This window comes from Strix aluco, chromosome 2, assembly GCF_031877795.1.
Source record: "Strix aluco isolate bStrAlu1 chromosome 2, bStrAlu1.hap1, whole genome shotgun sequence".
NCBI lineage: Eukaryota > Metazoa > Chordata > Aves > Strigiformes > Strigidae > Strix > Strix aluco.
In genome coordinates, this window is record NC_133932.1 from 61,183,742 (window position 1) to 61,209,671 (window position 25,930).

A 25,930-nucleotide genomic window follows, 5' to 3' on the forward strand; every position below is an offset into this window, starting at 1 on the left:
AAATGGTATAAACACTTCTAAACTGGTATTGCTGTGTCCACATTAGTCTGGTTTTACTATTTAACTGCAGCAGCTAAATGGCAAAACCTTTTTTTTTTTTTTGTGTGTGTGTGTCTAGGCAAGCCCTGTTTGTAGTCTCTTGTGCTTTTACAAAGAGGTAACGAAGCGCGCGGGGTTGAGGTGGCGTGGTGTTACCTTCACTTTGTGCCGACGACGTTACGGCTGATGCCACACGGTGCGAAGCAGGCAAGGCATCAGGCCCCTCAGCGGCGGAGGGAGGGAGGGACAGGGCGGGGAGATGTGTATGGGCCATGGGTCGAATAGTCTGTCTATGTTATAAAATCCTTAACCTCTTAATTTAAATGGGGACTTTGCCCGGGGTAGCTAGAAAATTCTGTTGGCAAGAAAAGCAAAATGAAAAGCTTTAACATTATGTAAATATATTTAAAAGAAGGGGACCCCTCCATTTCTCCACATGTATTTAGTGAGTCTTTAAGATTGTTTCTTATTACGTTAGCACTTAAAAACTTTTTTTTTCTCCTGTCTCTTTTTGATTCAGTTTGTAGAGTGGACTTTAGTCCCATCCTGTCTAATGTTTGAGTACTGTTTCCAATTAGTTGTTGTGTATTGTAATTGATCCCTTTGTGTCTCTATGGCTGCTTTAAGCCCTTTTGAGAACTTGGTAAACAAGAAAAAAATAAAGAAAACCAACCCCAAGCCCCCCATCTCTTATGAAATACTGCAGGTTATAAACGAGGTTAAAGTTCACACTTGGCACAGAGTGGGATGGCAGCCAGCAATTTTCCCTGAGGTGCAGAAGAGAACTCTTGCCATTGTCCGGTTACAGTCAAGGTTTGCTTAGGGTTTTATTTTTGTTACTGGTGTCTTCCCCCCACCTTGGCTTTAGTCCATGACTATGTGGAGCACAATCTTTCTGGACAGAGGTCTTTTGAAGACTGGCCATTACTATTCTGGAGGAAGGAAGTTGGGTTTTTTCATCATGGTGATACCCCTAGACGTTTGGTTGTAGAAAGGGTCCAGCCAGGAGGAACATACAGAAATGAGCATTGCAATAGAATTGAATCTATTGCCAAACTGCGTGTTTATGTTTCGGTTTAGTAGCTTTTGGAAGTTTGAGGCCTCTGTGTTCTTTGTAGGTGGTGGGAAGGGGCGGGTGGGTGGGGAGGAAGGACAGAGCTTGGAGTAAAGAAGCAGTGAAGTAAACAGTAGTGAACTACCTGGCATGTTTAAGCCTGGAAAAAATGCATTTTAAGAGGTGATGTGGCCTGTGTTTGGCTGTCAGTAAGCCTGGGTTTTGACTCTCCAGCCCCCTGAAAATTTTTTTGCAGTTGTACAAAGTACACACACAGTACATCCCGTTGAATGTTGATACTCTCCATGTCCACTGAAGATGTGTGTGTGATTGCTCAAGGTGCAAAACACAGGCTTGGCCTAAACTCCCACAGGTATGTAGGCTATCTGTGAGGGTAGCAAGATCAAATTATGACAGGGAGCAAGATACAGCAGGTCCCTTTTTGATGTTACCTGATCTCCTGTGACACCCCTGCAGTCTACCAGGAAGACCTTGGTTTTTACGTCCACTGAGTACCAGTTGGTGTCGGTTGTGTCCACTTGCACCACCTCTACCTGCTACCACTACTGCTGGCCCTCGAGGAGCTGCGTAAATGCTAGAGCGAGGCATGTGGATCCTCTTACATGAGCATAATTCAAAGCCCAGAGCACCTGGTCCGTGTTCAGCCTACCCACCTTGACAGCATCCATCTACTGTTTCCATCTTCCTCCTCCTAGGGCTAAACGTATGCAGTGACGCTTACAAGCAGTTTTACTGAGACCAGTGCAATGCACTACTCTCTTCCTTCCAGCTTCCTTTTATTTTTTGGTATCCAAAATAAAACTGTAGTCGGTTCAATTGATGTGTCTCAGCATTCTTTTAAAAAAAGGAGAAGAAAAAGAAAAAGAAAAAAAAGAACAAAGCCATTGTTAGTCCTACCCATTGTCTGTGAGATTTTTTATTTAATGTTCTAAGCCTGGAATATTGTTAAATAAACCAGAAAAATAAGTTAGTTACTAGATTATTTGTCTGATGTGTGTTCATATCTGCAGCACTTTATGACTTTGAACTCTTCCACAACGAGGGAAGGTTATATTCTAAGGTTTTGAAGCTATGCATTTATTTTGCTTTTGATCCTGTAAGTTATTTTTAAAAAAATGCTGTACAAATCTTTTGGATTAAAAAAAAATTAAGATGAAAAATGTCAGAAGTTTAGATGGTTTCTCTTGCTTAAATATGTGTGGTGTTTTTCATTTAACGACATAATTTTCTCTTGTTTAGTTGGGTGGAGAACCAGAGTTGCAGAGCTGTTTTAAATATTGCTACAACGTGAGTTAAACTCTGGTGTTACTGCCAAGGGTGGGCCCAGAACACATTTCCAAATTACGCTATTAAGTCAGATTTATGTTTGTGTTTCTTGACAGCTAATTTGAATCCACAGCCTAATGTTTCCTTTTCTCTTTGGTACAGCTGAGACATCTTTTTGGAGGGGCAATAGAGGAACTTCAGCTTTTGAGTGCTTTCATGCTGGAAAAGTGAATTTTAAACAGGCTCTCAAAGTATGTACTTTATGTCAAAAGAAGAATTGCCTTTTGCCACCAGCTAAGTATTTCCAATTCAGAATTAAAATTCAGTGGGCTAGGCAAGGTCTCGTAGGGTTAACAGTGTAACTAAAGGGCATTTTGTGTGACTGACCAACCTTTGCATGCATTTCGCCTTTCACTGCCCTCAGGGATCACTGTGAAGACAAAAGGAAAACCCCGAACCAAACCAAGTTGAAAAGGTGAATTTTTCCAGCAAACCATGTCTGAGATGCCTCGGTTTAAATGAAGGGTATAAAGTACTGGATTATTTGTGGATAGGGTGTATTATTTTAAGTTTCTATCGCAGCAGTGCATTAGATTAATTTGGAGGGCTTTCTTTATTAATGTCATGGTTGTCCAATTAGCCTTACAGGAGTATTTATATGCGGGCAGGAATATTAAAAGCAAAAGAAACACAAATCGGTTATTTGTAATATTTTATAGGACTTCTGAAAACTTAAAAGTGACATGTAGTTCATGATTTTGTCTTTTTTGTGTGATAGCTTGAAAGAAGGGGCTGCCAGAGGACGTCGTTTCTGAAGGAGGGGAAGCATACAGATTTGAACATAGAAGTAGTGTATTTTCCATATGCTATGACAACTGGGTAAAGGAAACTTTATACTGGAAAAATTGCATTTTAATCTCTGCACACCATACTCATTTCAGTGGTCTCCATTTCTGAGTGTCCTTCTCAGAGGATGATGTCTTTCTGAAGGTCTGGTGATGCCAGGTCTGGTGGTGCAGTGCTATCTAGTCTAGGCTGTCTTTCTGGGTATGCTGAGAAGACTCTTGCTTTGGCTCCCCGTCTGTTACATTTTGTGTCTTTTGTTTGTTTTTTTTTTTTTTTTTTTTCCCCAGGCTGAGACTGTATGGTCTGTCTCACCATATTTCCTCCAAATTTGTAGTCTTCTACCAAATTCAAGATGAGTTTTATTTTTAGGGGATGTAGGGAAATTACAGAAATTGGTTTTGCTTTTCTTAATAACATGATGTGGTGCTGTAGAACTTAAAGATACAGTATAATTTTAGGTCTGCCTTAAAAGCACATCAGAAAAGCATGTCTAATGGCTTGATACTGTTTAAACTGGAATTTCAAAACATCCCTACAGTTGTTGTATAATGCTGTTATTTTTACATACAAAAGCATTTCCTTTAGTTTGAACAATAAAAATCAATTAAATAGATTTTTACTGCTTCTGCAGTCATTTTCAGTGCCCGTGCAGTTGGGTTAAAATGCCTCAAGGGAATTGAGTTTACTATAAAATAACCTAAAAGACTGTCTTTCAGCTTACCTTGTGTTTTAAAAACTTTTTCTGTGATAAAATTTGATTTATATATTTTTAAAAATGCAAAGGCTTTGCAGAAACTGGTTTCAAATGAGAGTCCCTCAGACTCTGAAATGTTAATATTATGATTTTTGAGCATTTATATTGACGTTTCCGCACAGGGTGGCATTGATTTCCCTTGCTGCCAGAAGAAAAGGTTAGCGTTTATGAAAGTGATGCTGCTATCTGCAACGCTTTGAAGTGGTGATCAGATGTATCTTTTTTCAGAGATGTTGAAAAGACTATTACCTGCTGCACTTGTGTGCTGGTTTCCATGCATTACAATTAGTGTTTATTTCCAGTGACTTGAATCTGCAAAATCCTACTTCTCTGTCCTCTTCCCTGGCCCTGCCTGGGCAGAGCGCTGGGCGGGAGCAGCAGGGAGGAGAAGCTCCGCTCCCTGGTGTGTTTTTCTTGTCTTACAGGGAGACTGTTCTTTGGGAGAAGGTAAACTCGGTTTAAACTATGTCCTTATTCCAGTCCACCGGGGCTACAGCGCCTGTGCTGTGCTGCAATAAGGCAGAGCCAGCAATTCCTCCTGCCAGAGCAATGTACACTTGAACATGTTGCTTAGATGGATGAAAATTGCCTATGTAGGGGAGAAGATGCTGGGGAATTGGGCTCAACACAGCTAGGAAGATACACTTGGAGTCAAAGGCATACTAAGCAATAGTAGTCCTTATTGCATGTCAGGGTAGAAACAGGATCCGTGCTGCTCTGGTTGTTTGGGTTTTTAAGGTAAATAATATGGTACTAGTTTGTGCTCTAGGCTGAAGCTGTGCCTGGGAAATTTTGTGATTATTCAAATAGTTATGTCTTTAATGCTGACATAGAAAAGAGTGTTCTGTGGCATTCAAATAAAGATTTTATATAGAGGGCAAAGCTACAGTTCCTATTTGATAGATACTTTGTGGGTAACATTTACAGTGGTTTTACTAGTATAAATGCCATGGCCAGAGGTACGCACAGATTGAGCTGTCGGAAGTGGCAGGGTAGTCCTGTTTTTACGTACAGCAGGGACAGAAGGAGATACTTTCATTTGAAACAAATTAAGCAAGAAATGTCTTTATTTTAATGCTCTTAGAAGACTAATTCAAATACATCTGTAAATGTTTCTGATCGTAATTTATTTAGATATATCTGTAGAGAATTAATCCCTTTGGTTTACTTAGTAAACTGAAAGGATGACTGTATTTGTCTGTAGCTGCATGTGCATGATGTTATGTTCAACAGTGATTCCCCAAACAATGCAGAATAAGGTTATTTTTAAAAAGGCAATTTCTTTGGTTACATACAATTTTCTGAATATGTCATTGTCCCCAAATACTTGCAGTCAGGAATGAGAAATTCATCTTTTATTTCTCTCTTTAAATTTGAGACATTTTATGTCCATGTGTATCAGTTTTTATACACACTGCAATGGAAAGGGTTCCTTTTCCCCCTTTTTTCTATGTGCTTTTTTTCTCATGAGTCATCAGTGGGGTTTACAGTTATAGGAATTTAGAGTCATAACAAGGAAGATGTCGAGTCAGCATCAGGAAAGCTCATGCCAGAAACATCCCATCCCATGTCATGAATGCTGTGCTCCAAGGGAAACCTTCATCTTCTCAAATGTGGTTTTCTGATGTGTGTGTATGTGAGAAAAATAAAGTGCTTTTGCAAACAATGCACAGTTCTGTTTTATGGGTGGTAGTCCAGTTTGCTGTGAGCTTGTGCTCTGGGATGCACTCAGTGGTTTTGCACCAAATTTAAGTTTCTTGAGCACACAGCAGAATTTACATGAACAGAAGGAATTTAATAACGATTAAATCTGCAAAACTCAATTGCTTCATTGATGCGAACAAATAGAAAGTAGGTCCATTTAGGAAAAATACTGGAATTGTAGCAGAAGTCTGCAATTCCTGTGTGAAATTCTGACAGCATTTAAAAATACTAAATGAATAACCTTCCTGTAACCTGGTATTTCAACTCTGTGTAAAGCGTTTTGCACGCCTCTTGGTGTTTCCATGCTGCCAGCAGTGAGCTCTGTTAGCTGCAAAAGGCTGCACTCCCAAACAGGCAGGGAGGAGTTTTTAGTAACAAGATAGCGGAGGAGAAAGGAAGAACAAGCTCTTACTGTAACCTGTCCTCTAGCATGTGGGAGCCTGAGCCGAAATGGCTGTTTCTGAAAGATATTTTGACACAGCCTCTCTGATCTACCACAGATACACATTCACATGCAATCCAACATCTTGCCACTGATCATAAATCTGACAGATCCCAAGGGAGCAGAGTGCTGTGGTGAGAAAGAGCCAGTCTTGTGGATGAGTGGAGCCTTCTATGTGTGGTGTGTACCTCTTCTTGTCCCTAATTTTAAGCCCTGTTTTATTTTCTGTGCAGGTAGTATGTACGTCTTTGCTGTGTTATTTGCTGTGCAGCTTTTGTATTCAAAGTGTAAAAATAGGAGAATGTTACCTGTGTGCTTTCAAGACGTGGTGAAAGTAGGCAGAAGTTCACCTGTGTTGTATGTGGTTTGCTGACTGGTTTGCGTGAGCAGTAGGTTGAGGATGATGTTTAGTTTACCCCATAGTGTTGCGAATGCGAGACTGGCGTCGCTGCTAGGAGATTTCTGCATGCCTGGTCAGAGAAATGAGGTGAGAAAAGAGCAACCTTGTGCACGTTGTATCTGAAGGTATGATGCAATTTCCAGGTGAACTTAAAGCGTTCACAGGAACTAGTTCTTTTGTAGTCTTACAAGCAGACTAACCACCTTGTTCATGCCCTGCCCGCTCCACCCCACCTCCCCTTCATTACTTCAAGTGATGTTCGCAAAGATTTCACGGTTCTTTTTTGAGAGATAAATTTACAGATAATATAAGAAACTATTTGTCAGTTGTTGAGAGCATTGCATATGCTTTTTGTGCCTTTTTTGGCAATGCATATTAGAGCTGATGGAAGACAAAATTCCTTTTTTTACCCAGGGACGGGATCCACACACATCTAAAGTAGCTTGTACGCAGGGACAACTCTTCTAGCAGTGAGGGGCTCAGGTCAGTCTGCAACATTGGTGTATTGGCTGCGCTTCTGGCCTGTCTCTAGGCTGTTCAGGAAAGTTGCTGTGCTCTGCAGAGGGAAAACAGATTCCACTGTAGTGTTTTCCCTGTGTTTTTGTGTTGCTGGGCCTGCATTCTGTTCGCACATGCCTGAAGGAAGGGGACGGGCCAGGGCTTTTCCCCTGATCCTGCTCCTTCCCTGGGCTGGTTGACCACCCTGAGAAGAGAATTGTGTAGAAGGTAGCACTGCTGGGTGATAAGTTTGCAAACATGAAGACTACAAAATGGTTAATTAATTTTGTATTTATTTTTAGGATAAGATTAAAACCATGCAAAATGTGGCCTAGAAAGCAGCTTTCAGACACTGCACTAACTCCTTGAGCTAGGTGTCCAAATAAAGATTTAGGGATTTAATCTCTAAAAGTGCCCCATTTTGCACGCTCTGCCTTCAGCACCACTAGAAATGCCGGCATCACAAGTGTACCTCTTTAAATATCTTTTGAATTATGATATTTTGAGGTAGGCTATGTATGTGATGCTTTTTTAAATATTAAACACAAGTTTTAATTTTCTACGTATCCATTTTTTTTTCAGTTGTGCTTCAAAGGTTAGTATCCATAGGATCATTCTGTCTAAAGTGAGCTATTCAAACACTTTAGGTCCCAAATGTAGGTGGGCTTCAGAAGTGAGAGAAATATTTTCCCCCACAACTCATAAGCTGGAAGTCTTGCAATTGCAACTGTGTTTTACCAAAATACGGGAGAATGTGAAATGCAAATAATTACATTTTTTTAGGTAAAATTCTGAGAATAAAAGACTTAAATGTAAGCACCCCATTTTCTGCTCTGTTACCTGCATCGTAGCAATATGATGATGTATGTGAACATACAAGCAAAAGATCAACCTTCTTTTATATTGTCATTGTTCTGCTTGAGAGGATGTTTCAGTTTAGATGATTTTGCCTTAACAAGCATGAAATCAACAGTTTCAGCAGATATGAATGAGCATTTCTAATGCTTGGTCCCTCCTTCCTTGATAAACAGAAACTTTTGCTCCTTGTTAATGTAGAACAAAGGAAAGAAGGCAAGTGGGTGTCCAATATTATAGGTGGAAGGTTGGGTGTTTGCTTAGTGCTCGTGCAGCTGAAGCACTGGTGGATTTCAGAGCCAGGCAATGGATTGTGTTTCTGCCAGCAGGGCATTTGGGTCTAAAGATGGGCAGATGGTATCTTGCAAAGGATATGTGGCCTTTGCTTCCAAGTCAGCACTATGCCAATAAAGAGGGATACTTCACCCCAAGCATTAGCTGGTTGTGCAGGTAGGAACTTCTGCAATTCACTCAGTGTCTCCTTTTTTGGAGCTGTTTGAAGTAGGATATTCTCATTTAGATGCTAGAGCAAACTGTTAGCATTAGAGATGCTGCAACTCAAGAAAACAAGCTATAAAATGTAATTGTTCCTTTACATCATAAAAAGAGTTGTTTAAACAAATTTCACTCAGTCACGCTTCAGTTGAAGGCACCAGAAGTTGCACAAAATCAGCTGAGGAATGTAGAGCTTTACTGCCAGGGCAGTTGGGTGGGTGGAGGTCTTGAGTCACACAGGACCTCGTGTGGACTCCACCAGGAAGGTGCCTGTGTAGGACAAGTTGCACAACCAGAAATCTTATTTGGCTTAGATGTGAGCACTGAAGGAGCCTCGTAAAGTTTTGCAAGGCCGGAAGGCAGGAGGAAGTAGCCATGGACCCCATGATGTTATTTTTAGAGATATTTTTGCAGTAAAGTTGTAATATGTCAGTTTGCTTAGACCATGCAGATGCTGTCCCACCACAAATGCTTTACCTGGGACTCCCTCATTCTGTGCTGGAGTAGTGTTGAAGTTACATGGGCACTGATGTGTAATTCTTGATTCAGCTCGGTTATGATGAAGATTTTAGTGCATTGAACAAATAGTGTATTATGAAATATTTTGATATCTGAGTCACTAAGATTATGTGCCTTGCCTTGCAGACAGGGCAGGATTCAAGATTTGGGCAGTTGTGGAGTAGAAATGTCATAATAATATATACACACACGCAGCCCTCTCTTGGTGTTTTTAGAAACTGTCCCCTGCCAGTTTCAAGCTTCTCATCCTTGCAGTTTCTAAATTACAGATGTCATTACAGACACAGTGATTTTGGGTTTGTGGCTTTATCATAGTGTGTGAATTACTGCATTAAAGCTGCAGATGTGGTGGAATATAGCAAGATTTAAATGGGGTTATCACCAGCAAGGAAAGAAAATATTTGACAGCTACTATTCCTAAAGCAAATAACCAAAAAAGCAGTGATATTTTGCTTCGCGTCAGGATTGCTTTTAAAAAAAAAGAAAGCACCATAGTTTTGTAATAAAATTATGATATTTGCTTTCCTTTCACCATATTTGTGCTCTTCTAGGAGAGGTTTGATGCTTCACAGAAAATTAATTGGGCAAGACAACTACATCCCCCATCCTACCCAAAACACCCTCGTGAGTTGTGTAAGGCTGAGTAAGAGTGCTTGGCACTGGTACACTTCTGCTTTTTGTAGTGTGACTGTTTTCTGCCAGAGTATGCTTTCTGAGACATGGACATTTCGTTGTCTGAGGGAATGTCTAACCATGATTGCTAACATTGCTCAATAGTTTAAATTAGCCTGGAGGAAAGAAAAATGGAAAGTTGGACCTAAAAAATACACTGAACTTGTTTCTGAAAGAGGACCTTGAGGGAACACTTAAATTTTTCTTTTTCTTTTTACTTGTTGACACATTGGTAACATGGTGATATAACCAAACACCCTCCAACTCTATGAGGAAATACTCATCTCCTATAAGTTCTGTGCTGAGTTATCCTCTGACGTTAGCTTCCCCGGCGTGAGAAAACAAAGTCATGCCAGATGAAAGCAAAGCTTGGTCACCTCCTGACCTCGCATCTCGCACCGGCGCTTCTCACACGCACAAACCAGCGATTGAAGTTAATGAGCCTTATGAGTGTTCAATGAATTTGGGATTAAGTTTTTAATCTGCTATGCTGCGGGCAAGGGTTTGATTGCCACCTCCAGCTGCCTGGGCGTGGTGTGCCGCAGCAGAAGGCAGGTGATGCTCTGTGTTAGCTTGTACTGAAACAACTGATATTAGGGCCCGTACGCCAAGTGCCTTACCAAGCCAACCCAGAAGATGCTCTCTGCCCTAGGCAGGTTATTTTAAAAACAGAAATCTATCTATTTCTATCTACAGAACTATTTTTCTGTATAACAGTATTTTAACAAACACATCAACCTGTCCTGCCTAAGGAAATTACAGACGAGTTGGTGTCTGACCTTGTTCTTTAAAAAAATGGCTTATAAAGGATGCAACAGTCTTTGTATTACACAGAATGAAAGCGACTTTCTAAATAAAACGTTACTGGCACTACACTTTCTGCAAACCGGGACTGACACAGTGAAGAGATGAGTTTATATTTTTTTTACTGAACGTATCCCGGTGAACAGAGTGCCTGCAGAGTAGTCAGTGCTGGCTTTTTGGCAACTGGATATAACCTGGATAACTGGAAATGTTTGTGCTATGAAATGTTTCTTACAGCAGATATACAAGGCCTTCTTGGACTTATTTTTCCAAAATAACATCTTGTTAGTGAATAAAGCCATCCACTGTGAATACAGATACCATCTAATCTACCTGCTGGAGTGCTTTTGTGCTATTTAATGCCACCACCTATATGCCAGTCTTGTGCATTCATAACTGGAGTCACAGCATTGCATGGCGTATGATTTTAACATTAAATAGTCTGCTGAAAATTAGTAGGAAAAAGGTCAAGAAATGCAAAATCCAAGTTCTCTTGATGATGCTGTACTTCCTAATTATGTGATACAGATATTTAAAGAGCAGCTAACTCGAGTCAGAAACAAGTTTCAAGAGCTGCAGACACTGCCATCAATAGTGCCTGGTAGGTGCTAGCAGAGTTCTTTGCCCTTGGTTGTAGGCATGTAACTTTATTCCTCCTGTAGTTTCTCATGGGTTAACTTTTGCAGTTGATCTTTGAAAGTCATTATGTGTAATCATCCAGCACCACTGTGAGGAAAGGGATATTTGAAGATACAGGAGAAAGAGTGTAAAACAACAAAATAGGGGTACAACATTGTAGCCTGGATTTCAGCTTGGGTGTGGCCATTAGGGTTATACTATGGTGGCATATGGTTTTACTTGTTTATGCACTAATTTAATGACCTTTATTGGGATTTTTACTGTTAAGTGTAGCATATCTAAAATATCATAGTAAGGCACAGGTGAAAATCATTATGCTTTTTTCCCAGTCTTCTAATCCAATTTTCAAAGTATTTTTCTTCCTTAAAAGGAAAGCATACATATACAGAAAATGATTGTAATTCAGCGATGAGGTCCAGTTTATTCAGTTCAAATTCTTCCAAGGTGCTACCCTCTGCTGTAAAGGACAAAGCCATCTTTAGAAGTGCGGTCTGGCTGACAGCCTGCACATGGTTTTGCTGAGGGCTGTGGCAGCAGGGACTGAGTCTGGGAGCCACCACCGTCTCTGCAGATGTGATCTACTGCTTGCAAATGCGTTGGGGTCTGTATCAAAATGGGTTTGCAGCGTGCTCCTCTGTCTTGGCCAGTAGTGGTTTGGTGGGGGAGATGCTGAGACCTCTTCTTCCTGCCAGTTTCTGGCGTGTGCAACAGCAAAAGGACTGGGGAAATGCGAGGCTGGCAAAATGCTTGTGCTCCCTGGAGAAACGTCACTGCCGTCACAGGAATGTAGGTGGTGTGATCCTGGTGAGTTGTTCTGGATATTCCTCTTTGTATTGACATCACTTCTGTCTGCCTCTTTTTTTTTTTTTTTTACCTGAACACTTGTCTTCTCCAGGCTAAACCTGCACAGGGCTTGTTTTGCTGTGTACTGCTGTGCTGGTCAAAGCACTCCCCTATAAAACTACCATATACGTTAGCAGGGCAACACTTGCAGAACAGCTTATTCAGTAAAACAATATTTTTCTGTTTCCCCAGGCGAAATAGGGAACGCCAGTAACCATGTCTGGAGCAGAGTGTGGGCTTTTGCTGGTAGAGCAGCGCTGGTCACAGACTGCATCAGGACACACATTCGCCAGATGTCCTAGCGTGCCTTGGGAGGGAGGTGGTACTGTGGCCAAAATGAAGGTGCTGTAACCCTCAGCGCTGCTGGATTTTCTGTGTGGAAAGTTGCAAAGCTTCAAATGCAATAAATAAAATAAATGCTGATGTAAATACTCTAGTAGGTGCTGGTACAGCTTGCAGAGATGGGAGGGGCTCGCTTTACCCTCCCTGCCCTACTTTTTACTTTCTGTATCACCATGATCTTTTCTGAGCGAGGTCCTAACTGGTGGCAAAGCCCCACTGAAGGGCTGAGTGTGAGTGGGCTGGCTGTTCAGACTGTGTGTTACAGGGGGCTGACGGAGGTGTAAGGCTGGAGTCTGGAATAGCAACTGCATTTTAGCGTCATGTCTTTGAAATCACCAAGAAGTCAGTGCACAGTGTAAGGTGTGTGTTTGAAATGTAGGCCTTGCGTGTTTGTGGAAAAAGCCCTAGAGAGAGAAATATTGGAAACAGCAGAGAGCTGCCAAACAAGCCAGTGCAAGCTCTTAGGCTTTTATTCATCAAGCTCTTTTTTCCCCTCCTTGATATGTTTAAATTGCTAAATTCCTTTATACTTCTCTAAAAAAAGCTTCATTCAAATTATTTTAATTATTTAGCATCAAACAGAAATTAAATGTAGGTGTAACTTTTTGCTGTTTAATGTGAGGTATGAGTGCTGTAGATAGGTAACTGCCATCCATCAGCTTGGGAAGGCTCACCCCTTGAGAGGTGGCTCCAAGTATATCAGCTGCACTGGAAGCTGATTATCAACTTGGTGTGACAAAAATGGGACTATAAGACCTGTTATAATAAACAAAGTGTTTTTCTCAAAAAAGAAAAAGGAGTCATGCCTTGAAAGAATATTTCACACCAAACGGACTGTTGCTGGGCCATGCAATTTGAGCGAGATCTGCTGATCAGGTGGAACAGAAAGCAAGCATGAAGCCTGTTTGTGCTAGTGCTGATGTCTGAAAAGTGCTGATATTTCTGTCTGGTATCCTTAGAAGGACTGACAGGGTGCACTGTGATGTATTGGCCTTTTTGAACTGCTGGTGAGCTCAGACAGTTGGGGAGTGAGATCATAGCCTGGTCATGCAGAAGGGCCGGTGTGGTCTCTTCAGCCTTCGCCTCCCTTCTTGGAAGCAGGATGGTTGGCAGGTGTCAGTCAACAAAGACACTTGTTTCTGTATGAAATGAGCTTTTCCCTTAAAAATTTGGAGAGCTATTTATAGGAGGTAATTAAATGTAGGAATAAAAATAGGCCATTTGTGTCATACTCCCAGAGCATTATCAATAACAGGACTCATTTTGTGAGCAGTTGCGTTTCTTGAGGAGCGTGTGATACACTCTAATTGAAATATTAATAGCTGATAATGACACTGTGGAATGATGGCCTCTTATACAGAGACATACTTTGAGAGCTTTTAATCTGTGTGGTAACTCTGCTTATTAAAAATCTTTGACAATTTTGATGAAGAGCAATTACAGAGCATGCACAGTAACTGCTCTTTTAAGTTAACTAATTCCCTGAGTCCTGTGAATTGGCATTAGATTAATGGTCTATAAAATTGCATTCGAAAATAAGTTTTTCACTAAGGAATAAAAATGTCTAATTAAAAAAAAAATCTTTCAAAACAATTAGCTGTCTCTATTGTAAAGCAGCTACCTTCCTTGTGAAAACTTTGGTGCATATTTTATGAGGAACAAGAAAGATGTAAATTGAAAGAAAATGTGTGAGTATGAGATCACTTCAGCATGTGTTAAGAAAGAGGGCTCTGAAAAGAAATCAGTCTTTTCCTAGAAAAGGACTGTTGTGAGAGAATTAGGAAATTATATATAGTACAGTCGAGACCTTTCTGTACTCAGACTTTCATACTCCCATTTGAAACCCCTGACCTGCTCCTGTTATCAAAGAGGAGAAAAATTAATAAAATTCCATCTTTGTAAAACAAATGTTGTAACTGTCTTGCTGGCAAAACATGTGCATGCTCTTTCTACTATCTCATTCTAAGTTAGAATTGATTTTTAAGCAGTTTTTTGTACACAAAACAGCTCCATCCAGAGGCTCAGGTGGCTTCAGTAGAACTCCCATCTAAAATAAGAGCTCTCTTTAAAAAAACCCAAACAACCCACAAAGCTATCTTCCATCAAGAATTTGTGCTTCTGGAGGCTGGGTAGTGGCCCTGGGAGGTGGCATGTGGCAGGGAAGGGTTGAAGGGTTGAGCAGCTCAGAGCCCTGGGCAGCCGGGGCATCATGCTCAGGCATCGCCCCGTGCAGGGCAGCTCTCTCCGGGGCTGCGCAGCCCCACGAGCCTCCATTGACATGCTCTTGTCCCACACAAGCGAGGTGAGCCTTGCATTCCTTGGAGCCACTGCTTTGGGTGCGTACACTGAGGGACAGATGGGCACCCATGTGAGTGATGATCTGCAGGCAGCCTTTGCAACTGTCCGGACTCCACCAGGCACCGGCTAGATGAAGAATTGAGTGTATTTGTCAGAGGTGCATTTGAAGGATGTGGAAGTGGGTCAGGGAGGGAGAGGAAGGGATGTTGAGGCTATTTTCCCTCTTTTTTTTTTAAGCCAGTAGCACCTGAGAGTTATCTCACATTAATGTCGATGCTGTAATGGCTTCTGACCATTAGTCGCTTCTGAAGATTTTAATAAGGAAATGTGCTTTTTAACATTTTGTATTTTAATTAATTGCAGGTATCACAGGGTAGCTTTAAGTACCGATTGGTTTCTGTGCTGTGCTTCCTGTTAACTAGACTTTTCCCAATAATCTGTAATCACCTTGTACCTCTCTTCCTGATTCTAATTACTGGAGCTTTGTAAATGATAACAAGCACTTCAGTTCACAAGTGATTGCACAGTTTTCTGAAGTGAAGTACTCCAGAAATTTTCAATTACCTTTTAAGTTCTATATACCAACTTGTGACTTCTGCTTACTTATTTACCTTTAATGGAAATACTGTCACGCTGAAGCCACGGGAAGCAAAGGGGACTGTTTAAGTGGCAGGAGAGCATTTTGTCATCTGGAAGAGGCAGATCTGAGTGTGACCTTCATCTGAATGCTCTTAAGCTTGATTGGGTTATGGAAATTATGTTCTCTGTCTCTGGGAAGAGAGGACATGCAGATTAAACTACTCTAATGATCTTGTCAATTTATTCCCCCCCCCCCCCTCCCCCCCAATCTAATATAGTAAGGGAATATTTAAAGAATCAACTTTTCTGATGTATTGGTTGCCCAGCTGTATCCCTCCATCTGTGCTCTGAGCAAGAAGTGATGGAATGATGAATTCAATCTTTTAATAGCGTGTGGTCAGAATAAGAGGTGTTGGAATTCACAAGCAGTAAAAGTAGAAGCTGTAAAGATGATACTGGGGGTTGTGATACAATATCCTGTACTTTCTAGGAATATGTTAATACTGTCTTGAAAATTAAAAATAAAATATTTGGTCTTTTGAAAAGTACAGAACATAGTGCAAAGTATAAATTGTTTTATGGTGGCTTTTTAATTCTTGTGGTGAGATGCTAAAAAGCAGGTAGCAATATTTCACTTTTGGTTTGGATTTCCAGTTTGACCATAAGTAATGAGGATCACTCTTTGCTTCAGTTTCTGTGTATGAAAATGCTGATGAATATCTGAGTTTCAGCATTTTCTGAGCTTTGGGTACTGTAAATATTCACCAGACTTGAAGGTTTATGACAGAACCTTTCTTCTATGCAAGGTGTGGGGGCTTGCCTGCTTGGGTTGGTTTCTGCATTATTTGGGATTACATCAAAAATAGCAGCTGTTTTTTTGTCCTGAGCTCTCTTTGTTGTGAAACAACCAGCCCAGCATTTACAGTCCTCTGAAATGAGGTTTCTGCATTGCAGCCAGTTGTGACATTTACTCAGTTCGTAATGGAGTAACAGACATATCACGCTTTACCGATTCTTTTTTTCTTCAGCATTTCAAACTCACTGTCATCATCCTGGTTTCTAGGTCAAAACTATAACCTAAATGCTAATTTTTCACAGTTAGACATGAAATTTTAAAACCTTAGGAATTCTGTGCCACATTTCATGCTGATAACTGTTTGCCAAGTTTTTAGAGATAGCTGGGATGTGGTCTTTCTGAGAGAAGACATTTTCTGACATTACTTACATTTCACTTTATTTTCTATTTATGGCTTCTTACAAATTTATCACTGGATTTCTGAGCATGGTATGGAAAAATATTACATTTATTGGGGACCTCTGCGGGAGGAAAAAGTGTCTTTAAATGGCAAAAGTTTGTTGAAACTGGAACTTTCTCCTGTTAGATTGGGAGTTATGCTGGGAAGGCTTTTGTATGCTCGGGGTATGGCTGAGAGCAAGGACTTGAAATGGTTTCTTACATCCCAAGGGCTGTAAACCATTCTGAGATGGAGCTGCATCTACTTGTTAGTTGTTTGTAAAAGCTTGGAGCCTGGACAATCTTTGGTTCCTGATACAGAATGAAAAAAATCTATTTCCTAATGTCTAACTTTTGCAGGATGGGAAAATTCATTCTGCAGGTACTAGACTACGCAGAGCTATTTCCATTACCCCTATTTAAATCTCCTGGGACGAGCTCCTCTTTTTCATCTCTTATTTCACAACAGGAAAAAAACATAATTACAAGATGACATGACTTGAAGAGCATTGGGAAGTTTTACATAAAATGACATTGCCTGAGGTATTGCACAGTTACATTTGCCCAGAGGGAGAGAGTATGAGAGTAAATGTATCAGTAAATCTGTTCAAAAGATAACCAGATGCTTTTTCTTGATTTAAAGATACACCTGTATATAACTTCCCTATCTTTAGTGTGACTGGAGTGAAAGAGAAGAAAGCCAAAGAGTAAGATTTAATAGGTAAATATATAGAAGGAATGAAAGATAAGCAGGGCAGAGAATACATGGCAAATGGAAATAATGTCATCCTCTATTCTTGTGATAGTATTTTCCCATGTAAGAAATTATATGGGTAAATGCATCCTTAAAATATATGCATATGTAAGGAATGGTTACTTTCTTCTTGGAACTAGTGTCAAGTTTCTTCTCCTGTTTTTTTTGGCAAACCCAGTAATGTTTCACATGAAGGCTGTGGCTGTCCAGTATACGGTAAGGAATTATCAGGATTTCTTCATATTATTGCAACAACTGTTTTGCCCTTATTTCACAAAACCCCACATTAGATTTTTGTGAAGTGCCTGTTATGAGCGAAGCTGGGGCTGCTCACATATTGATTGCCTCGGCTGTGCCAAATTAGCCCCGTGCCCTTCAGCCACTGCTCCTGTCAGAGTGTGGAGGTGGCCCACATGCCTCTTGTATCTGGCTGTACGGCAGCAAAGCCCTCTCTTCTCTTCCAAGTGAAGGTGGCATTTCATGGCCTCATCCAAGTCCCTAGTTGGCGTCCGTCCCCAAGACTAAACAATTGCATAGTGGAGCAAAATATGCCAAGTGTAGTGTAATGCCAGTGGGTAGTCTGGTGCCAAATACTCTTGCACAAGTTTGTCAATATGTAGTATCAGTCTTTATCTGAAATATCCTTGTTCCTTGAGACTAGTGTTTCTCTGGCAAAAAAATGGCTCAAGCCAGGAATAACAAGGATGTTTAAGATAAGGACTAGCGTGTGATGGTAGAAGTTGCTTGATGCCTGTTTGGAACTTGCAGAGTTGTAACTTCACTAATATAATTTGTACTTGTAGATCTAAGGCAATTTTTCCATCTCTCATTTCTTTCTTTCTCTCCTTCTCTCTCCTCCCCTCCGTCCCCTCCCAGGGATCAAGTGCTCTGCTATTCCTACACATTTGGTTGGGAACTTTACTCCCGGAGCGGATTGTGGGCAAACCTGGATTCCTGATGAATTTTTAGCAGATTTTAATAGTGCACTGTGATATTTCCCAACTGTTTGATTTGTATAATGCTGTGTTCAATCTATCTGTTTGGCACTCGTAAAAATTAGATTCAAATCTCTTATCTTTAGATGAGTTTTGGCTAAAAGAACAAAGTAACCGAGAATGGCAAACATGGCCAGAAGTGGGATTTAAGACTCGAGACTGCACCCTCCCTTCTGCTTCTCCTTTCTTTTACCTTAGGGCAGCTCCATATTTGTTGATATCAAATTCTGTAATATCTCTCTGTCAAAATCAGCCTGAACTTGTGTTGTGAAGAGCTCAGATTATATCCTTCATCAAACTGTTTTTCAATGCAGCGTTGTTTCCCATTGTCTTAGAGAAAGACAATTCAGAAATGGCAAGAAAGCTTCCCAGATTAATCATCCTCTTTAGTTTTCTCCATTCTCAGCCTCTTCCTTCTTGGGGGGGCAACATTCAATTTTTTTGACGTGATCAGTGAGCCTGATGCAGAAGGTCTGCGTAGGGTTTATTGGAGGATGAGGTTCTTCACAGTCAGAGCGAAGACAGCATAAATCAGTTTGGAAAATTACCATCTATATCGTTTTTGAAAACTGCAATTATTTTTTTTTCTCTGTGCAGCCCTTCTGCCAAGTCTAGCAGCATTGCAAAGCCCAGGATCAATATTACTGAGGATCCTATTTGACCAATAAACTAAAAGCACTCAGGCTTCAGTCAAAAGATGTGTAAAAATGCAGCTTCCCTGGGCTCTCACAACCAGGCAGGACTTCTTCACTTGCAAACACTCCAGTCACATGCACTAGAAAACAGGGCACTGAAAATACACATGCAAGTGCAGAGAAAGTATTTTTCAGGTTACTTTGGCAATAGCCGTAGCTTACCTTTTCTACCAGTCTGTGTTTACAGTGCCTTGGCTTACACCATCTTCCCTACACCAAACCACAGTTGATTTGCATCTGTAAGTAGCAGGAGGCCAAGCTGTCTGTGCAGGTCTCCTCGCTGGACCTTTTTTTGCCTTGAGGACAATACCACTATGCAGAGATTTATGATTGAGGTGTATTGCTTAGAGATGTGGCTCTTTCAGCTGAACACTTTAAGTAGGGGGAAAGGTGAAGAGAGGGGAGAGGGGGTTGAAGCACTCGAAAATTACCTCTTCTTGACCAAAAAGACTTCTTCCTGTGTCTTTGAGAGTCTAACACTCCCTTCTGCATCCCCTGCCTTCCACACACACTTCTCCCTTTATCTGCATTTATCCTGTCTTTCCAAGAATCACTAGAAGAAATGCAGATAGGTGTGTCATGCAAATGAAATTTTTAGTGCAGCTTTCCACCCCCCTTCCCATTGTTGCTACAGAGATCTTTTATCACAGGACTTGGATTTTTGAGTGCCAAAACCTGTTGCTCTGAAAAGCTGCCTTATTTAGGGTATCATTATTTTTCTTTAGCAAAAAATATACTTCTTTCAGTACTGTAATCATAACTTTCTTCTTACTACTGTGCCTGTTTATCTTGCATCTTTTCTAATGTGTGGATTTCTTTTACTATAGTTAGGTCTTGCTGTGGATATTGGTGCTCCAATCTTGTGATATTGAACTCTAATAATATTTGTTGCTATCTAATACCTCCCAAGGCTCCCCAGTGTGTTCATGAGATGAAAAATAAGACAAGGAGGAGCTATTCTGTTTATTAATCCTTGTATGGCTTTTCCATGTGTTAAATGAGATATCTGGGGAAGAGCCCTGGAATCAGTTTTGGAAACTTGTATCTGACTTCTGTGAAGGGCTTGTCATCTTGCCTGCAAATGTTATCACTTCATCCCTATAAGCAAGCTGGCATGCTTGTCAAAAAGCTAAACAAATGCTATAAACTTACAGCAGGATTAAATTTGGGGTTTTTTTTTTTGGTTGTTTTCATTGGCAATTGAAATAATTCATTAGTCTGGCTCAGCAGATGTTTGCTGCTAACTCTGAAAAGATACCACTTGTTCCCATGTTGACGAGGTCAGGAGGGATGATTATACATATTAGCTCTTTAGCTGGGTGAGCACACTGCTTTTCTAGTTGACATAGCTGTTGACTCCCCTGCTTTTGTGTCATTTGCTGCCTTGCTACACTTCGGCCATTTGTCCAGGCTTGCTGGATATGTGGTGCCTTGGCTTGAGTTATGGCACTGGTTGGCTTCCCAGGTGTCCAGGCAGCCCAGACAAATTGCTGCTGCTGATCCAGTGACTGCCCATGCTGTGTGTGTGCGGGAGCTCTGCTCTGTTGTGGAAATGTTGGCTTCACAGGGCATGGACTGCACGTGTGTTTCTGTGTTGGATACCCCAGCCTGAAATACAGGGGAAGGAGCTTCTATGAATTTTCAGCATTAGTAAGTGTGAGTTACTGTTTGCTCGTTCATTTGCATGCAGCGTTTTAGGACCCATGTGTGCCCAGTGTAATGGTTAAACAAGAAACTTGGTCCTACAGATGCCAAGGGTTTTGCTGTGGTTTTGTGAGCAGTTGTTAACAATCTGTCTTCCCTACTGGTGGCTGTGTGGGAGGGTTCTTAAGTTAGGTCTTCCCCCAGCTGCTGAAATTCTTACAGCCAGCTGGCTGCTGCTGTTCCATTAATAGCACCTTGAGATACTATGTGTTTGTAGGGTAAAGGACACATTTCCATGGTTTGGTTTCTCCTGCTGTTCTGGTTCTTCAACACCTTTCCTTTCCCATGAGTAACTCCAGAGCCAGCCTGTCTCTGGTACCTCCATTTCCTCATGATTCCTGACTTTCAGTTCTGCAGAAGTAAAGTAAGACAAAAGCTAGGGGCCTTGTCACCTAGCTGGTGCAAAATTCCAGTTGTGCTTGGAAACAGATTCTCTCCCTAGGCAAATAAATCACCCTTACACAACGTGTCCATCAATTCAAGGTACATTGGACCTGTTGGTCATATGCCCATGGATCTGCATGTGCTCATGGCAGTTGTTCATCAGCGGAAGTTCTGATGGCCTCAACTGCTGAAACCAGCAGGATACCTTTTTACAGAAGGACTAGTCAGGCTGGTTGCCACCTACCTGGTTTCCAGCCTTAAAAGCCTTCAATCTTGATTGCATATTGATGTTCCTTAGGAAAGCGATAGGAAGCAGCAGAGTCGGAAGAGATTTTGGTGTGCAAATTTGGGAAGACTGTTTGGATTTGAAAGATCATCTGCACAGGCTTAGGACAGGCTTAGAGCACGCAGCTTTTCTACTGGTGAAAACTGGTGTCATACAAGAAAAATAAAAGATTGTCTGGTTTATTACTCAGGACTTGAGTACCTGAAATTGTCTTCTGCTAGGGTAGTCCTGGAGTGAGTTTTTGAGCCTGGACCCCGTTTACTCGCTTTCTGCCAAAACAGAAGTTTACGGAGATGTTACTGTAAGACTCACACAAAAGGCTGTTGCTGAAAGCTGCATGGATTCCCCAGCAGTCTACTGATTGCCTCTCAGAGTAGCAAATGAATTATTTTTCTACATCTGCTTTGAAAGGGATTTTAATGGCTATAATCTCAGCACTGCCACAGTGTAAATCAGGGAAAAAGAGTTGGAGTATTTTGGGATAGGAAGAACTACTCAGTAATTTGGTAATAGGCTGAGCCATATGAATTCTTTAGCCAACTAGAAAAACTCGATCGTGCCTTGTCCTGTAGCGTTAGATGAGGACTGACAATTAGTTTGCCCTCTTTTTCTCACTCAGTGTTGCTATACGGGAACAGCTCCAAACTTGGGTCTTGTTATTCTGTCATCAAACTAAATATTCATTGTGGCTTCCTTTCTTTTTTTTTCCTTTTTTTTTTTTTTTTTTTTTTCTATCTGTGGTTCTGCCAGTTACCTTCAGGCATAATATTTGCATGTAAATTATTCAGTTATAGGAGGAAGGAAAAAAATAACTGTTAGGATTTGTCTGCGGGGGTCTGTTCAGCACAAATGCCACTGAAGTCCCCGTGCTGAGTTCCTGGTTCAAGGAGGTTCAGGCAGGTCCCGGCGTGGCGCCTCTTGGGTGGCTCCGCTGACCAGCTCTTCAGGTGCCTTCAGCGGTGGTCGTCTTTCTTGCCTGATAAGGACTGGAGACTGATTCAGACAATTTGAATTCTGCCTTTGGCCTTCAGTGTCTTAAAAAGAGGTTTAATGAAGAGATTAATATAAAGATATTATATTTTAATGTCCACATGACTCAGTGTGCCACAATGCAGATGCTGGATTAATAGGGTAAGAGATGGAACTTTGTAAAAATTTGATGCAGTTTGCTTTTAATAAACTTTTAATAACTTTTTCTTCTGTTTTTTGGCCTCAAACAGGATGTGTTGTAAAGATTACAAAATACCAAAGCAATCAACTCTTAAGGGAAGCTCTTTTGAGGTTTGCATTGTCTGTGTTCACATAGTACATTTCTGCAAAGAAGAAAGTTTAATGCCTCTGTTTTGATTTGGCTACTTCAGTTACACCCATCCCTACCCCAGAGTTGAGATTTTGCCAGCAGGAACTGGCCATTGACAGGGGTCTGCAGTCTGTTTTATTTCTCTGTGGTCTTGGCAGTTGCAGAGACATCTTGGCAGCCCTCTTTAAGAGTCCCTTGAAATTAGTATTTTTAAAAATTACAGAATTGTCTTAATTTCTTCATAGTAGGCTTTGTGTGAGGATGTCTCTGTACATGGAAGTTATTTCAGATTAAGGAGAACTATATTTAAAAGAACAATAATTATTTTAAAATAGCTTCATGTCTGGACATACTTATTACAGAATAAATTTGCCTTATTTTTTTGCTTTAGCTTAATCCACTTGCGAAGTAGACGGGCTTATTTCTCCAAATATGTTGGGATGCAAACAGAACCTGCAGCCTGGGAGAAGCCTTTCTCAGACTTCGGCGTGATAAAGCAGCACTTACGTACTGTAGGCTGGTTGCTTCGGACACAATGGGAAATTATCAGCTAGTGCTTGGCCAGGGGATTTCATTAGCACCAGGGCTGTAGAGTTCTCACATCCCATGGTAAGATCATTGGCATTATGCCTCATAATTGAGATCAGTATCTACCTACTTACCAGGAGCAGAGGCAGAGAGCTGGGGTGTTTTAAATGAGGTGCAATAAGCACCAGAGGGAACCTCATCAGTGTGGCAAAGCCGGTGGGTCTCTGCTGCCTCCTGCCTGGGGGTTCCCAGCCTCCAGCCACGCTCAGCTCAACCTCTTGCACAAAATAAACCAGTATCTGCTGGAAAACCAGGCTGAGCCCAGGTCTGCTTTGAAAGTTTGATTCTGGGTTTCATCATGAAAGAGGTGTTTTCATGCTGAGAAGGTGGGTGTTTTGCAAACTCTACCCGATGGTGGAGTTCTAGTGGGAACAAGGCACCAATAAATTGCCTTTCACTGTAGTTGCCACTGACTTACACACACAGCCTAGATTTGAACTTGACCACTTTTATTGATGTAAGAACTAGCAGTGTCTCATTTTCATGGAGATTCATTTTACAGTAAGGTATCTGTCTTGACAGAAACAGTACACCTTTTCTGCAGATTAACATAAATTTAAGATTAATAAAAATTAAAATTAAGAATTAATTGAGGGGGTTATTTTGTTGGTTTTGTGTTAGGTTTCTTTTTTGTCCCCCCTGAGATGTGTTTCAGTTTTTCTCTTTGTGTTTCCCATTTTGGCTGAAGTGAGCTGATATACTGGGATGTGACATGCAGTGTTGTGTCTATTCAAAACCATGCTATGTGGAAGCTGTATACTGTACCTGTTTTAAATAAAATGGATACTGGCCACTTATCCATGTGTCTGCAGCCCTCATTTCTCCCTCCCTGGGTTCTTTCCTAGGTCCTTGGAGCTAGCTGCTAGAAACAGGCCTGTTTTAAAGCTCTCTGTAATATAGGATCTCACTGAATGAATCTCTGCAGTGGAGTCTGTCCGTCTGTCATGCTCTTCATTGCAGGTTGGTAATGTACCTGATTTGAGTGGCCACTGGGACTGAAAATTGTCCTTTTCTTTGCAGCCGTCATGGACAGGATAGGACCGGACATTTTCTTTCGTTGTCCTCTGCTAAGCACCATGTCATCGCAGTGATACCTGTTATCACTTTGCTCTTCTGACTTCCCATTTTTCCTTCATGTTGTTGCCCCTTCCTCAGTCCTGACTTCTTTTTCTCCTTTTCTCCCATTCATTTTCTTCTAAGTGAATTAATTTTGCACTAAAATGTCACTTCTTATTCAATAGGTAGATATAGTGGTGCAGTAATGGAAATGAGTGACAACACCTGTGTGCAACATGCGAAATCCATATGTCAGGTTGGCAATGTGGTGAGAGGGGAGGAAGCAAGAGGAGACATGGAGGGTGCAGAAGAGAAAGAGAAGGTACTGAGGCCCAAAGGAAAGCAATTTCTCTTGAGGAAATTCCTTTTGTTGGTGTTGGAGTATGTTTTTTCAGCTATAGTGAAATAAGCAAAAATGGAAATGACTTAATTTTCCTTTTTGCTCTAGATTCTATACTTAAACACACAGGTGAAACCAGATGAAATATAAACGGGGAGTGAGAACTCTGGGGAGGAAGTAAACCTCACATTTGTACAACTTGCTCCATCACATGTCAGCAGAGTTTTCAATGTAGTTTATGATTGGGTTAACCAAACTTTAAAAGAAAATTACTTAGTGGACTTCAACTCACATTTTTGCCTTCTAGATGGCATTTTCTTTACAAGTACATATGCAGTTGCCACATGCAAAATTCACACATGTATCTATTGTGGCCTGAAATGGCCGTTCCTGCTTTAACACCAAGACAATGCCAGTGCTCTGTGTATGGATTTAAAGCTGTTCAACCCCTCAGGAGAGGCCTCAGAATGGCTCTTGCAGCATGGACTTGACTAAACAAAGAGGTATTTGCTTTGCAAGAGTTCATTTTTCAGTCTTGAACTTCTAGAGCTAACAAAAACTCAAAAAGCTCTTTGTTTCAGGTTTGTCTGCCATCTTGCAAAGAGTATTGCCCTGTTCCTGTTAAGAGATCTGTCTCTTCTCAGCACGTCTTTGGTACAAGGCAATGTGTTCGTCTTTTTATGTGGTCTAAGACGTTGAACAGTGGGCACATACTGGTCCCCCTTTTTATGAACGCAAATCATTCAGACAGTGATTTTTCACTCCATGGCTGAAAGGATTTGAGATTTTATGTCCTTGACAAATTTCAAGTGTATCCAGTCACACTGAGGCACAAGGGCTATTCACATAGAGGTGACAACAACTTGTTTCACATTAAGAACATTATTTTTCTTCCTCTTTAAAATCTTTGTTTCCTGTCTGCATTTTCAAAAACTGGAAAAGCTTATTTTTTTCCTTTTTTTTTTCTGCTTCACTGACAGAGAACAGACCAGGAAAACATAATCTAAAAAGTCTAAGTCTGGTAAAGTCATAAACAATTAAAAAATACTACCCAGAGTGAACAATTTACCCAGGTATTTAGTGTCTGGTTTAGCTTTAATTTCTAGGCTTAACTACTGAAAAAAAGTGGGCATTTTACTTAGCATTTGTTATGAGAAGTATTTTTGGTGGAGATTGCAGGACTGCTTATAACTAAACTGAAGCCCTTTAGGAAAGCTCTCGGCGAAGTTTTATTTAGCTCAAATTATATACGTTAGGACAGCTGCATGCATGGATATCACTGTAATAGGGATTAACTTTCAACTACTTGCAAACAATTTTCACTGTATGGATGGGAATAATCACGTCATTACCTGAAGATAACAGAAATTCATGTTGAATCGTGCTGGAAAGAACTATGTGTTTCAGAATAGGTGAAATCTGGTTCCTTTTTGAAGTTGCTGTGAAGAAAGCAGCTTGTATCATCATTAGTTCTGTGTTTCATAACCATATGAAATATGAGCTTGTGTTGTAGAACAAAGCACT

At 40.9% G+C, this 25,930-nt stretch overlaps 1 protein-coding gene across 5 annotated transcripts in view; it reads left to right on the forward strand.

The window, feature by feature from the left end:
* DHRSX (dehydrogenase/reductase X-linked) overlaps nucleotides 1-25,930 on the forward strand; it is a 173,797-nt gene that overhangs the window by 10,240 nt on the left and 137,627 nt on the right. The window contains exon 1 of one of the 5 annotated variants that reach the window (XM_074814923.1): nucleotides 23,950-23,970. The exons of 3 other annotated variants lie outside the window; for them this stretch is intronic. In XM_074814923.1, the coding sequence (XP_074671024.1) occupies nucleotides 23,955-23,970 (16 nt within the window). In that variant the 5' untranslated portion in view covers nucleotides 23,950-23,954. Of the gene's footprint in view, nucleotides 1-23,949; nucleotides 23,971-24,294; nucleotides 24,389-25,930 lie in introns of those variants that run through there. One more of the 5 variants, XM_074814922.1, reaches the window with a different exon arrangement.